The following is a 14,773-nucleotide window of genomic DNA, read 5'->3' on the forward strand; positions in this document are numbered from 1 at the left end:
CAGACCTGATCGTGTAGTGTTATTAAAACGGTGTCATCCTTTAAAAAAATGCACTTGCATTCATACAAAAGTTACAGGCACTCCAGGAAAGGAAGGAAGAGGTGCTCTAGGGTAGGCCTGGTACCATGATTTTTAAACCAGTTTCAATCCAGTTTTAGCCACCAGGCTTCCCAGCCAGCCACGGGATCCTGGGAGCGGTGGTTCCGGGAAGGGGCTACGGATCTCAGACTGTGAATCCTAAGCCCTGTAACGAAAATAGAAACAGGCACACAATTTCTGGGGTTCTTTGTAGAAAACAGCAACCAGTGTACAAATGGTTCCTAACCGGCTTAGAGTCTTGCAGCGCTCTAGAGCAGGGGTGGCCAAACTGTGGCTTGGGAGCCACATGTGGCTCTTTCATACATCTTGTGTGGCTCTCAAAGCCCCCACCGTCTGGTCAGCCAGCTAAGAGAAGGCATTTCTCTCTTTAAATCACTTCTCCAAGCCAAGTCAGCCAGCGGCTTGGAGAATGCATTTAAAGTTAAAGTTGCTTTCTTTCCACCTCTCCCTCCCCCCAATCTAGAAAGCCAGTTTGGTGTAGTGGTTAAGTGCTTGGACTCTTATCTGGGAGAACCGGGTTTGATTCCCCACTCCTCCACTTGCAGCTGCTGGAACGGCCTAGGGTCAGCCAGAGCTATCACAGGAGTTGTCCTTGAAAGGGCAGCTGCTGTGAGAGCCCTCTCAGACCCACCCACCTCACAGGGTGTCTGTTGTGGGGGGAGAAGATAAAGGAGATTGTAAGCCGCTCTGAGACACTGATTCAGAGAGAAGGGCGGGGTATAAATCTGCGGTCTTCCTCTATTTGCCTGTCTGCCTTCCTTCCCTCAAACATCTGACGTTCACGTCTCATGGCTCTCAAACATCTGACATTTATTCTATGTGGCTCTTTCGTTAACCACATTTGGCCACCCCTGTTCTAGGGAGAGGCTGGGTGGCTTAGGAAGAAGAGGATTCCCTCCAGGACTAGCTGGTGAGATACAAACATGCACAGAGAGCAAAAAGCAGAGAGGACAATGAAGAGCGACAGGTACAACTGCTTGGCCCACATGTAGCCAAAAAGGATGACACATTTTCCTGGAGTTGTGTGTCCGTAGGGGGCAGACACAGCTTCAGTGTTTGGGGGGGATGGGGCACCGGGGAGAACTGGGACGTAGGGATCTGTGGCCGGCGGTGGTGGAGGGGAGAGAAACTTCAGTTTGTTGAAAAGAAAAAAAAAATAAAGGGCAAAAAACTCCCCTAACGTTTTAAACCAGGAGAGATTCCTCCACAGCAACGAAGGCCTGGATTTGTCGGCGTGCGTCCCGCCCTCCCCCTCCCCCACAGTCCCTGTCACAGCTCTGACCTTCGGGATCGGGGTCTCCGCTGGCCGGTCGACTTCTGAGTGGCCACGGCTGCCGCGAAGCCCACCAGGCAGCACAGGGAGGTCGTGCTGAACTTGGCTGTGTCCAGCCAGCTGGGGGTGTCGGCCTGCAGGTACTTCTCTACCAGATGGAAGCCCATCACCAGCAGCCACAGGGCAGAGGCGAAGGCGTCGATGCGCCGCAATCTGGAAGGTGGGAAAGGGTTGGACGCGGTCAGGGTGAGAACTAGTCTCTGGCTCCTACAGCCTAGAAGTAAGCTGGTCCGTGTTAGAAGCAAAGTTCCCTCTAGGCTGCAGAGTCTTGTGAACAGAAATTCTACTTTGTGAGCTACTAGCACAGGGGTGGCCAAACTGTGGCTCAAAAGCCACACGCGGCTCTTTCACACATATTGTGCGGCTCTCAAAAGCCCCACCACCCAGCCAGCTCGGAGAAGGCATTTAAAGTTAAAAGTTGCCCTCTTTCCAACTCTCCCTCCATTCTTCTTCTTCTATCTCCCTTCCTTCCTTCTCTCAAACATCTGCCATTCGTGACTTGCAACTCTCAAACATTGATGATTAGTCTATGTGACGTTTACGTCACATAGTCTGGGCACCCCTGTACTAGCATTAAAGTTGTGAGCCGCTGCATAAATTAAGTTTGCTCCGGAGGCTAAAAAAATTGTGAGCTAGCTCACGCTGACTCAGCTTAGAGGGAACAGTGGTTAGAAGAGCTAGGTTCGAACCCAGCAACACCCTAGAAATCCACAAGACTTCTAAGGGTACGAGTGCTCAAAGGGAGCCTGCACTCTTGAAAACTCAGACACCCCCCCCCCCCCCAAAATCGAGTCGGTCAGGAATCGAGCAAGCCTAGAGATAGACACTCACCCACCTGGACTGCAGAACAACAGCGTGACGGCGTTGGGCTGCTGCCGTTTGGAAAAAAGGTAAATATAACACAGCTACTTGGGTAACTGCAGTAATGGCTGCTAATCGTGATGCATCCATGCACACTGTGCACAGCACCACCTCACCAAAGGGTTTTTTTTTTTTTGCATTCTGTGTATTTGTGCGCAGGGCCAGCCCTAAGCTGTCCGGCACCCTAGGCAAGGCTGACTTCTGGCACCCTCCTGTACTGATAACATCACTGAGTCATGTGGGGAGCACCCAATTCGGCACCCCAAGAAGGCTGGCGCCCTAGGCAATCATCGAGTTGGCTTAGTTTGTGTGTGTGTGTTTCCACCTGGAAGTCATGTCGCTCTTTGGTGACTGACCCCCTACTGGCGGCCTGGAGGATATCCAGAGCGGTGGCTGAATAAAGCCTGCCCCTGCCTCCTGACTGGGTATTCCAAGGACACTTTCCCATCCAAGTACTATCCACAGTCAGCCCTGCTTAGCTTCTGAGATCGGATGAGATTGGGCTTGCCTGGGCTATCCAAGTCAAGGCAGGCCAATCTGTCTTTCGAAACAAAACCAGCAAACGGCCCGAGTCGGGGCCACTCCTCCCCGCCCTCAGCCACATACCTGATGCGTCCAGCTAGCAGCATGGCCGAAATGCACATCAGCAGCCCCAGGGCCACCACCGCCACCTGGTGGTTCTTCCCGTAGCTCCAGGCGGTGCTCAGCGCCCCCAGCAGCTGCTCTGGCAACAGCTGAACAATCTCTTGCCACCCCAGGAGTTCCAGCAGAGTGGCGTTTCCGGGGGCCAATGGTTCAGTCCCGTTCCTAGCCAATGGCGTGGGAGGAGGGCTCGCGGGCTCCGGGGAGAAGGGGTTGCCCGATCCGTAAAGGGCCATGGCGATGAGGATGGTGCAGCTGAGGAAGGCCAGGAAGCGCAACACCAGCACGTGGATCGGCATCGTCGTGGAGGCAGTGGCGTAGAAACTCTGTGGGGGAGAGAGAGAGGGTGTCAGCCCCACACGTACCAAACAGGGGAGAACCCCCAAATCTACATGAATATAACAGGCACTACCAGCTGGCTGATCTTGCCCCAAAAGTAACATCCTTCCCTGGGAGCCTTCTCTTTCAGAAGGGAGGCAGGCAAATAAGAGGGGCACGGCTTTTTTAGTAGTGGCACCTCAACGCATGGCCCTTTTCTTACATGCTGAAGGAAAATGGCTAATCGCCACTTTGGGGTCATTTTGGCTAGGGATCCTGGAAGGTTTGTGGGTTTTTTGCCATCTGGGTGTGGAGTGAGTGTCGCTGGGGGTGTAGAGAGAGGTACTTGTGAACTTCTTGCATTGTGTAGGAGGCTGGACTAGATGACTCTGGAGGTCCCTTCCAACTCTTACGATTTTAACTGCGGATGATCCTCCAACCCCAACCCACAGCTGGTGTCCAGTTCATGTATAGCTTAGGTGGAAGGATGAGGGATTGTAAGCTGCCCTGAGTCTCTGATCCAGAGAGAAGGGCGGGGCATAAATCTGCAGTCTTTTTCCTCCTCCTCCTCCAGCTTTTTCCATCCTATTGTGCTGGCGGATGGGTTTATCTAGGCAGGACATTTTTTAAAAGAATAAACTGCCTTTCATGGCCCTTGTTTGCCCAGATCATTTACCTAACCGTTTTTATACTGCTGCTTTTCATTAGAGAAGCATTTGGTTGGGGGGGGGGGAAGAGGAGAGACAGGCGTTGCATTTTGATTTTTTAAAAATGAGAGTGCTAAGGTTGTCGAAGGTGGAATTTGGGGAGAGAAGGAGGCTGTCAAAAGGCAACTCTTAGCCATCTCTCCAGATTTGCCAACTCCAAAAGGAATTTATAGAGATGACAGAAAAGCTCTTAAGACCAATGCTCCCTCTAAACCAGGGGTGGGGAACGTTGGCTCTCCGGATGTTTTTTTGCCTATAACTCCCATCAGCCCCAGCCACTGGCCATGCTGGCTGGGGATGATGGGAGTTGTAGGCAAAAAAAACATTTGGAGAGCCAGTTCCCCAGCTCTGCTCTAAGCCGAGAGCTAGTTCACAGTTTTCCAGCCTCTGGATCACATTTTTTTGTCTTTGCTCAGCCTGCTCAGGAAGGAGAGCCTCAGAGCAAGCTAATTGATGCAGCAGCTCACAGCTTTAATGCCAGTAGCTTGCAAAGCAGAATTTTTGCTCACAAGACTCCACAGCTTAGAGGGAACATTGTTTAAGAGAGCCAGTTCCCGAGTCCCTCTCGCCCCAGAGCTGGGGAGGGGGGAATTACCCACCATAAAGCACAGCCTGAGTCAAGAAATTGTCCCTACGAAGCTAATCTTAACATTAATATTAAAGCAATTCATGTGAATACTATCGTATTATATATATGCATGCATTAATATATTGCTAACGTTAAGAGTCAGAGTGGTGTAGGGGTTAAACTGCAGGACTAGGATGTGGGAGACCCACGGTCGAATTTGCCATGGAAGCTTGCCAGGTGATCTTGGGCCAGCTGCATGCTCTCAGACTGGTCTACCTCACAGGGTTGTTGCAAAGATAAAACAGTTGAGTGGGGTCCCCACTGGGGGAAGGGGCAGGGTATAAATTAAGTAAATAAATACAACTAATACTTATTGTACAGCATCGCGTGTAGAATAGCCGAGAGATCCTAAGATTATCTGGCAGCCAGAAGTTCTAGCTCTTTTAGCGTTACGCACCGCTAGGTGGAGAGTCAGACTTGCTATTGCTTGCCCACAGGGCTTTTTTTTTTTAACAGGAATGCAGTTCCAGTTGACTTGGCATCAGAGGGTGTGGCTTAATATGCAAAGGAGTTCCTCCGCACGGAGAGCCAGTTTGGTGTAGTGATTAAGTGTGCGGACTCTTATCTGGGAGAACCGGGTTTGATTCCCCACTCCTCCACTCGCACCTGCTGGAATGGCCTTGGGTCAGCCATAGCTCTGGCAGAGGTTGTCCTTGAAAGGGCAGCTGCTGTGAGAGCCCTCTCCAGCCCCACCCACCTCACAGGGTGTCTGTTGTGGGGGAGGGAGATAAAGGAGATTGTGAGCTGCTCTGAGACTCTTCGGAGTGGAGGGCGGGATATCAATCCAATATCTTCATCTACCTCACAGGGAGTCTGTTGTGGGGGAGGAAGGGAAAGGAGATTGTGAGCCGCTCTGAGACTCTTCGGAGTGGAAGGCGGGATATAAATCCAATATCTTCATCTACCTCACAGGGTGTCTGTTGTGGGGGAGTGGGGAAGGGAAAGGAGATTGTGAGCCGCTCTGAGACTCTTCGGAGTGGAGGGCGGGATATAAATCCAATATCTTCATCTACCTCACAGGGTGTCTGTTGTGGGGGAGTGGGGAAGGGAAAGGAGATTGTGAGCCGCTCTGAGACTCTTCAGAGTGGAGGGCGGGATATAAATCCAATATCTTCTTCTTCTTCTTCTACAAAAAAAAAAAGCCTGCCTGCCTGCCCCTGCCCACTCGACTGCTGGTATTCCAAGAAAATCTCCCATCCAAATACTTGCCAGAGTTGACCCTGCCGAGCTTCTGAGATCTGATGAGATCAGGCTAGCCTGAACTACCCAGGTCAGGGCAATAAAAACAATTGAGAAGTGCTTCTAACAGTGGCCACTCAAGGCATCCTCCACGCCCTCCAGTTTCCACTTCCCACGAGTCACCCAGATCCCTGTATGTTTCTTCTCTCCCCTCTCCCAGGAAGATTCCTTCCCCCTTCCCACTAACGGCTGCCCCTGGATTCCAGAAAAAAGAAGCCCCGGTTGCCCCGAGTGCCGTTTCCCCACCTGCATGTAGGACGCGTCGGCCTTCCGGTGGCTGAAGTGGTGGCGGAGCAGCAGGGCCCGCAGCTGCCGGTTCTGATGCTTGATGTAGTACTCCACGGCGGCCTGGCAGGGGCGGCACAGCTTGTAGGTCTGCTCCAGGTGGTGCTTGTACACCTCGATCTCCTCGTCGTATTTCCCCTGGGCGAGGGAAGACCAGAGAGAGGGCTCAGCGGCAGGGGGCGCTCTGGGCACAAGGGCCCAGGCTCTAACCGTCGTTCGTTCCTGACTGGCCAACGGTGCCGTGAAGCAACTGGAGTTTGTCATTCTGCTCACACGCAGGAATCCCTTTGTGGTTCCGTGGTGCTGGCCAATCCCGGCACAGGAAACTATGCCGCTCGTGCTGCAATTGGCGCTAGCTCGCGCTGCCGCCTGCGCGAGTTCAAACGCAAACCCAGAATCCCGTTGCAAGCAGGTCAGCGTTCAGGGAAACTTCCCTTTGTGTGCCACCTTTCTGCATCCATGCAGCCCTATATGGCCGAGGGCCTGCTTACCTTAGGGACCGTCCCTCCCCACATGTTCCCCAGAGGGTGCTTAGAGCGGGAACACAAAACTTGTTCTCGATCCCTGGGCTGAGGGAGGCAAGACTGAAAAGCGACAGGGAAAAAGCCTTCCCCGTCGCTGCCCCTCATTGGTGGAGCCAGCTGCCCGAGGAGGTCAGAGCCTTGCAGGACCTTGCCCAGTTCCGCAAGGCTTGCAAGACGACACTGTTTTGGTTAGAGTTGGAACTGAAATGCTGACCACCATCAAGATGCCAGACCAGGGGTGGCCAAACTTGCTTAACGTAAGAGCCACACTGAATAAACGTCAGGTGTCTGAGAGCTGCAAGACATGAATGCCAGACGTTTGAGAGCTGGGAGGGAGGGAAATAGATGGGGGAAGGAGAACACAAGAGAAGCCATGTTGGATCAAGCCAATGGTCCATCCAGTCCAACACTCTGTGTCACACAGGGGCCAATATATACACACACACACACACACACTGTGCCTAATAGCCACTGATGGACCTCTGCTCCATATTTTTATCCAATCCCCTCTTGAAGCTGGCTATGCTTGTAGCCGCCACCACCTCCTGTGGCAGTGAATTCCACATGTTAATCACCCTTTGGGTGAAGAAGGACTTCCTTTTATCCGTTTTAACCTGACTGCTCAGCAATTTCATCGAATGCCCACGAGTTCTTGTACTGTGAGAAAGGGAGAAAAGGGCTTCTTTCTCTACTTTCTCCAGAGGATGCCAGAGGATGTAGCGATGGCCACAGGCATAGACAGCTTTAAAAGGGGATTCGATAGGCTCATGGAAGAGAAATCTATCAGTGGCTACAAGCCATGGTGACTAAAGGGAACCTCCACATTCAGGGGCAGTCAACCTCTGAATCCCAGAGCCAGGAGGCAATATACCGAGAAGGGCTCAGCCTCTCTGCCCTGTTGTTGGCCCTCCAGAGGAACTGGCTGGCCCCTGTGTGAAAGAGGAGGCTGGACTAGATGGACCCTCGCTGGTCTTATGTTCATAAAAAGCACAACGTTGAAACATCTCTCGTTGGCCTATACTGCAAAGCCCTCTGTCTTGCATCAGCTTGGGAGAAAGATACATAGGAACATTGGCTAAGGTCAGGGGTGGAATTCTAGCAGGAGCTCCTTTGCATAAGAAGAGGAAGAAGAAGATGATATTGGATTTATATCCCGCCCTCCACTCCGAAGAGTCTCAGAGCGGCTCACAATCTCCTTTACCTTCCCCCCCCCCCCACAACAGACACTCTGTGAGGTAGATGAAGGTATTGGATTTATATCCCGCCCTCCACTCCGAAGAGTCTCAGAGCGGCTCACAATCTCCTTTACCTTCCTCCCCCACAACAGACACCCTGTGAGGTGGGTGGGGCTGGAGAGGGCTCTCACAGCAGCTGCCCTTTCAAGGACAACCTCTGCCAGAGCTATGGCTGACCCAAGGCCATTCCAGCAGCTGCAAGTGGAGGAGTGGGGAATCAAACCCGGTTCTCCCAGATAAGAGTCCGCACACTTAACCACTATGGCTGACCCAAGGCCATTCCAGAAGGTGCAAGTGGAGGAGTGGGGAATCAAACCCGGTTCTCCCAGATAAGAGTCCGCACACTTAACCACTATGGCTGACCCAAGGCCATTCCAGAAGGTGCAAGTGGAGGAGTGGGGAATCAAACCCGGTTCTCCCAGATAAGAGTCCGCACACTTAACCACTATGGCTGCCCCAAGGCCATTCCAGCAGGTGCAAGTGGAGGAGTGGGGAATCAAACCCGGTTCTCCTAGATAAGAGTCCGCACACTTAACCACTATGGCTGCCCCAAGGCCATTCCAGCAGGTGCAAGTGGAGGAGTGGGGAATCAAACCCGGTTCTCCCAGATAAGAGTCCGCACACTTAACCACTACACCAAACTGGCGTATTTGGCCACACACCCCTAATGTAGCCAAGCCAATCCACCCCTGATGTAGCCAAGACTCCTTTTTGTAAGCTCTTGGGAGGATTGGCTACATCAGGGGTGTGGCCTAATATGCAAAGGAGCCCGTGTTAGAATTCCACCCCTGGCTAAAACACATACAAACAGGTCGGAGCAGAGGGAGGGACACCTCTGGAACAGGAAAGACAAAGCGCAAACCCCCGCCCCCATCCCGCTCCCCCGAAGTCCGGCCCAGCTCTTCGACCTTTCCGGCTCCGTTTCCCCCCCAAAGCGGTTCCGTACCTCCTCCCTGGGCATGAAGGATGCCAGCTGCTTGATCTTCAGGGTCTGGTAATTGTTACATTTCCGGCAGAGCAAGACCTGGCTGCTCACCCACTGCTGGGGCTTGGTGGGGTCGTAGTAAGAGCCAGCCCCGGAGATCACGTGGTTCAGGTGCTCGATATATTGAGCCGGGATGGGCTTGTTGTAATCGCCGTTCTGCGCAGAGGAATTGCAAGAGGAGCCCGGGAAAAGTCATTAAATCGCTCCCGCAAGAGTGCCGCTGCCGCCACCCACCCCAAGCTCCCACCGAACCTAAATTACAAGAGACACAGAGCTTGCAAGGGGATCGTCTGGTCCAGCCCTCTGCACAATGCAGGACGTTCACAGCTACCACCCGCCGCTTCCCCCACAACCCTTGCTGTACGCCCAGAGGAAGGTGAAGCCACCCCCCGCAAAAATGGTTTATGCACGTTGCTCTAAAAAAACAACATGAACGTGAAAATGAAGTTCACTGCAGCACCGAAGTTAGCGGAGACGGTGTTCCCTCGAAGGAAGACCAAAGAAGGTGAGGAGTATGCCCTCTAAGCTGTGGAGCCTGGTGAGCAAAAATTCTACTTCATGAGCTACTGGCATTAAAGTGGGGAGCAGCTGCCCTGGGGCCATTTTCCCTAAGCTAAGATAAGAATGTGGGAGCCAGAGGCTAAAAAAACTGTGAGGGAGCTCATGCTAACTCAGCTTAGAGGGAACGCTAGTTGGGAACATGTGAAGGTCTTCATCCGTAATATTCTCACAGTAAGCGCATGATTCTGAATCAAGCTGCACCGGCTTAATTGCAATTCACTTCCGAGTCAGGTGTGCCTAGACTGCAGCTTAATCCATTGGGAAAATTGACTAGTATATAATTAAATACCAGGGAAATAGTACAGAGGCCGTTTCTACTTTAATTTCTGCTTAGGCAACAGTTGTACGAGCAGTATTAGATAGACAATAGATAGATACACGTCATGTGTGAAACGCACTTTCTTCTGGGAAACGACGTGTACACAGTTTAAAACAACACTGTTGCGAGCTTTTGTACATAAGCTGCTTCATGTGCTGGTCTGCCAGTGGAGAAAATAAAGAGGCTTTGCTCTGTAGCTTAATTGAGCAAGCCTGGAAAAGCAAGCTGTGACGCAGAAGGAAGCAAGAGAGGGAAAAGGAAGCAGCAAGTTGCTCGCGGGCCTGATAGGAGCCCTCTGGGGGCCTGATCGGGCCTACAGGCTGCATGTTTGACACCCCTGTGCAAAATCCTGAAAAGTCTTTACAACCCTTCTCTCCACAACGTATCTGAGGCGGCTCACAACGAAATCAAGCCATGAAAGAACATCAGGGAAGCCACCATCGCAAGCATAAGAGCACAATCTCTTGCTGCCAAAGCGCACGCAAAACCCAAAGAGCAGAGGCATTCTGCTGAGCACGATGCCCCAATAGGGGCATTTTTTGCTGCTTCTGAAAGGAGGCTGTGGAAGGGGAGAGGGGGCACGCCCACCGCTAAGTGCTCCTGTCTGTGACTCCCACTTCGGGGGATGGGCCTGCCTGATCATGTGAGGAAGTCTCCTTCGCTTCTACCATTCTGCAGGACGTGTGGAGCAGAACTGCGAAAAGGGACTTTTTGCAGAAGAGTTGCAGTTCCAACCTGTGAAATGCTGGCTGGTTTCTCCTGCTGGAGCTTTTATTTTGCAAAGCAGTTTTGTTCCACTGCCGTTGCATGTATTATACCGTGGATTACTGTCTTTGATGGATCGTTCTCTGATTTTGTAATCCAGTTTCCCTGCATTTTTTGGCATATATTATATGCCACTCTCATTGCATTGCTCTCCACTGCATAATCCATCTGGAGCTGCAGTGAGAAAGGCGAGCGATAAAAGAACAGGCTGCTGCAGTCCTGACTGAGGGAAAGGAGCAAACTGATCCGTACATATTTCTTTCCATTAAAGCCAAAATCACTTTTTTTAAAAAACAGGGACACAAAATTCTCCACTTTCAAAATTCCAAATGCACCTATAAATTTTGCAAAAGGCATAAAGCAGGGGTGTCAAACATACGGCCTGGGGGCTGAATCAGGTCCCTGGAGGGCTCCTATCAGGCCAGTAAGCAACTCACTGTAATCTGCTTCCTTCTCTCTCTCTTGCTTCCTTCTGCATCACAACTTGCTTTGCCTGGCTTGCTCAACTGCACAGGAGCTACAGAGCGAAGTCTCTATTTTTCTCCATTGGCTGAGGGTCCTCCCTTGGGGAGCAAAGGGGGAGGGATAGCTTGCTTTCCCAAGCTGTCTCATTTGCACTGAGCCAAACTTCTCTTCCTTCTGTTGGCTGAGGCTCCTCCCTCTCCTGGTCCCCTGGGAAAGGAAGAAAAGAGCCAGAGTTTCCTTTGGCCAGTTCCCTGAATCACATGGTAGAAATACAAAGAAAGCACTTTTAAGACCAACGAGTGCTAATGTTTTAAGCATGTTTTAGTTTAAGCTTTTTTGAGTGTGTGTCTGTGTGCTTTATAAATGGAAAATGTAAAAAACATGAAGGTTCTTTCTTTCATATGTGGTTGACTTGTGAAAAAGCGAAGGAGTATTGGAAGATGATACAACAAGAAATCTCCAAAATTTTGGGTCACGATTTCAAGAAAACTGCAGAGACTTTTTTGCTTGGATTACAATTAGAAAAATTTCCAAAGGAAGACAGGACTTTAATTTGGTACTTGCTCTCAGCTGCTAGGACATTGTATGCGCAGCTTTGGAAACAAGGAACAATACCAGAGAAATGGGATTGGATTGCGAAAGTTTTATCGTGGAGTGAGATGAACAAATTAACTAAAACTTTAAGAGACTATGACTTAGACTTATTCAAAAAGGAGTGGAAGAAATTCAAAGGATATATGGAGAAAGAGTGGAACGTAAAAAGACATTGGACAATTTTTTAGTATTAATCAAAAGTATTATATTTTGATAGATTAGTGGTACCTTTAGAATTAAACTCAAATTTATAACTTCGGGGAAGTCAATATTGGAGGGAGGGGGGGTGAAATATCATATGGTTTAGTTATAAGAAAAAGATAATTAAATATTGTAACCATGTGTTATTAATAAATTGTTAAAACACAAAACACAAAGTTTATACCTCTGCTATCTGCCATTACATTTTATGACCCACATAATAATAACAATAATAATAATAATAATATATATTATGGCCTGGCCCAACGAGGTCTCGTTTATGTGAGATCCAGCCCTCATAGCAAATGAGTTCGACACCCCTGAGTCATAAAGATTTTAAGAATCAGGTTGTGTAAGGGCAATAGATATATATATCTTAGTACATCCGTAAATTTTTCCCTGAACACAAACGGGCAAAAAAAGTGAGATGTGCCTGCCCTTGGCTTCCATTTTGGAGCAACTGGTCCCCAGGGGGATTATGGGAAACGACCTACCTCTTGGAAGCCATTGTATTGCTCGCAGTTGGGGCAATCCCAACAGTTGCGGTTCCCATACGGCACCACAGTGTCCTGGTTGCAGAACCAGCAGTTCACAGTTGTGTGCGTAGGTTTCTTCCTGTGCAAGCAAAGAGAAGGAGGAATGGCCTGAGACGGTTGAGAGAAAAGAGGGACGCAAAAGCCACTTCATATAAGAATGTATGATGCTGCCTTATACCTAGAGTTGCCAACCGCCAGGTAGTAGCTGGAGGTCTCCCCAAATTAAGCCAGGTCTCCAGCTAACAGAGATCAGTTCTCCCGGAGAAAATGGCCGCTGCATAAATTGGTCTTTATGCCAGGGGTGGCCAATGGTAGCTCTCCAGATGCTTTTTGCCTACAACTCCCATCAGCCCCAGCCAGCATGCCCAATGGCTGGGGCTGATGGGAGTTGTAGGCAAAAAAACAAACACCTGGAGAGCTACCTTTGGCCACCCCTGCTCTATGCCTTTATACCCTGCTGAAGTCGCTTCTTGGGCTTCACTCTCCCCAATTTCCAAACATTTCCCAACCCTGCTTATACCGCGTCAGACTACTCTGCTCAATAGCATCTGCTCCAGTGAGTTCTCTAGCATTTCCAAAGAAGAAGAGTCTTCCCTCAAAACTTCCAGTGGAGATGCTGGGGATTAAACCTAGGAATTTCTGCACCCAAAACAGGCGCTTTACCCTTCAATTATGTCCCCTCCCCGTAAGAACTTGGTGCTTGGGGGGGGGGGCAACAGTGGGAGGGCTTCTAGTGTCCTGGCTCCGCTGATGGACCTCCTGATGGCACCTGGTTTTTCTTTTTTTGCCACTGTGTGACACAGTGTTGGAGTGGATGAGCCATTGGCCTGATCCAACATGGCTCCCCGTATGTTCTTATGTCTGGTGCAGTGATACTCTGTATTCTTGGTGCTTGAGGCGGGGTGGCAACAGTGAGAGGGCTTCTAGTGTCCTGGCCCAACTGACGGACCTCCTGATGGCACTTGGTTTTTCTGGCCACTGCGTGACACAGAGTGTTGGACTGGATGGACCATTGGCCAGATCCAACATGGCTGCCCTTTTCTTAAGAAGCTGCTCTATTGCTCCACGACATTCAATATGATTTATTCTGATTGGCTGCAGCTCTCCAGGGTCTCCAAAGACTCAGCTTTCCTCAGTGCAGACATACCTCTTGGAAGCCATTGCATTGCTCGCAGTTCCTTGTGGGTACCCCACCCCCTCAATACCAGGTCTGCTTAGGATAAGGAAACACACAAAATAATAACCAGCCTAGATTGGGAGAAGGATGGAAAAGGGCACATTCGCCTCATTAACTACGGCCCAGAAGGTGCCAGGAAGCATATCTTGTGGTTGCCAGGCAAACGGATCCTCACCACACGCAATGGGAGTGTCTTATGGTTGCCCTCGCAGTCACGTCCTACTTCCTTCTGCTTCCTGTAAGCATGTCCTGGGGTTGACAAGCAGAACTGAGAGGTTTCCTTCTGTGAGGGCATCAGGAAGGAAGCCTTTTGAGGTTGCCTGGCAACTGCAGGCCATCCTCTTATCTGACAGAAAAAGTCAGAAGGGAGAGCTGCAAGGTTGCTAACAAGAGGCTCCCGTCACTCACGGGGAGGAAAAGAAGGCGTCGCCGGGTCACCACAAGCCCCAATTCCTGCTGCACGCTGACCCGGAAGCAGTTTCACGTCCTAGCGCTGCCTAGCAACCCAAGATGCTTCCATTCTTGCAGCTAGACAAAGGGGATAATAAAAACCCTGAAGCTGAAATTACAAGGAGAGAAAGGAAGATGCAGATATACAGGAAGACACGGACCCAGATAGTGATCAAGGTCGTCTTGGACTGAGAGGCTGGGGTTGCGGTCTCTTTATCTGAACTGCCAATAACCCTTTTCTAGGAAGAACTGCCAACCTATGACCACAGACCCTGGGTGTCCATCACAGACGGCTGTTACCAAGCAGTTCTTTTAACTTATGAAGAAGACGACGACGACATGCGATTTATATTCTGCCCTCCACTCCGAAGAGTCTCAGAGTGGCTCACAATCTCCTTTCCCTTCCCCCCCCCACAACAGACACCCTGTGAGGTAGATGAAGATATTGGATTTATATCCCGCCCTCCACTCCGAAGAGTCTCAGAGCGGCTCACAATCTCCTTTCCCTTCCCCCCCCCACAACAGACACCCTGTGAGGTAGATGAAGATATTGGATTTATATCCCGCCCTCCACTCCGAGAAGTCTCAGAGCGGCTCACAATCTCCTTTCCCTTCCTCCCCCCCCACAACAGACACCCTGTGAGGTAGATGAAGATATTGGATTTATATCCCGCCCTCCACTCCGAAGAGTCTTAGAGCGGCTCACAATCTCCTTTCCCTTCCTCCCCCACAACAGACACCCTGTGAGGTAGATGAAGATATTGGATTTATATCCCGCCCTCCACTCCAAAGAGTCTCAGAGCGGCTCACAATCTCCTTTCCCTTCCTCCCCCACAACAGACACCCTGT

The 14,773-nt window shown here is 50.6% G+C and overlaps 1 protein-coding gene across 1 annotated transcript in view; it reads right to left on the minus strand.

Moving 5' to 3' along the window:
• The window catches only part of TMEM201 (transmembrane protein 201), a 56,253-nt gene that overhangs the window by 29,893 nt on the left and 11,587 nt on the right, over positions 1 to 14,773 (minus strand). Inside the window, 5 exon segments of the mRNA XM_060259401.1 lie at positions 1,382 to 1,585; positions 2,900 to 3,261; positions 6,074 to 6,250; positions 8,818 to 9,012; positions 12,256 to 12,376. Coding sequence (XP_060115384.1) covers positions 1,382 to 1,585; positions 2,900 to 3,261; positions 6,074 to 6,250; positions 8,818 to 9,012; positions 12,256 to 12,376 — 1,059 coding nt within the window.

The sequence above is a fragment of the Heteronotia binoei genome, chromosome 18, assembly GCF_032191835.1.
Source record: "Heteronotia binoei isolate CCM8104 ecotype False Entrance Well chromosome 18, APGP_CSIRO_Hbin_v1, whole genome shotgun sequence".
In the NCBI taxonomy this organism is placed as follows: Eukaryota; Metazoa; Chordata; class Lepidosauria; order Squamata; family Gekkonidae; genus Heteronotia; species Heteronotia binoei.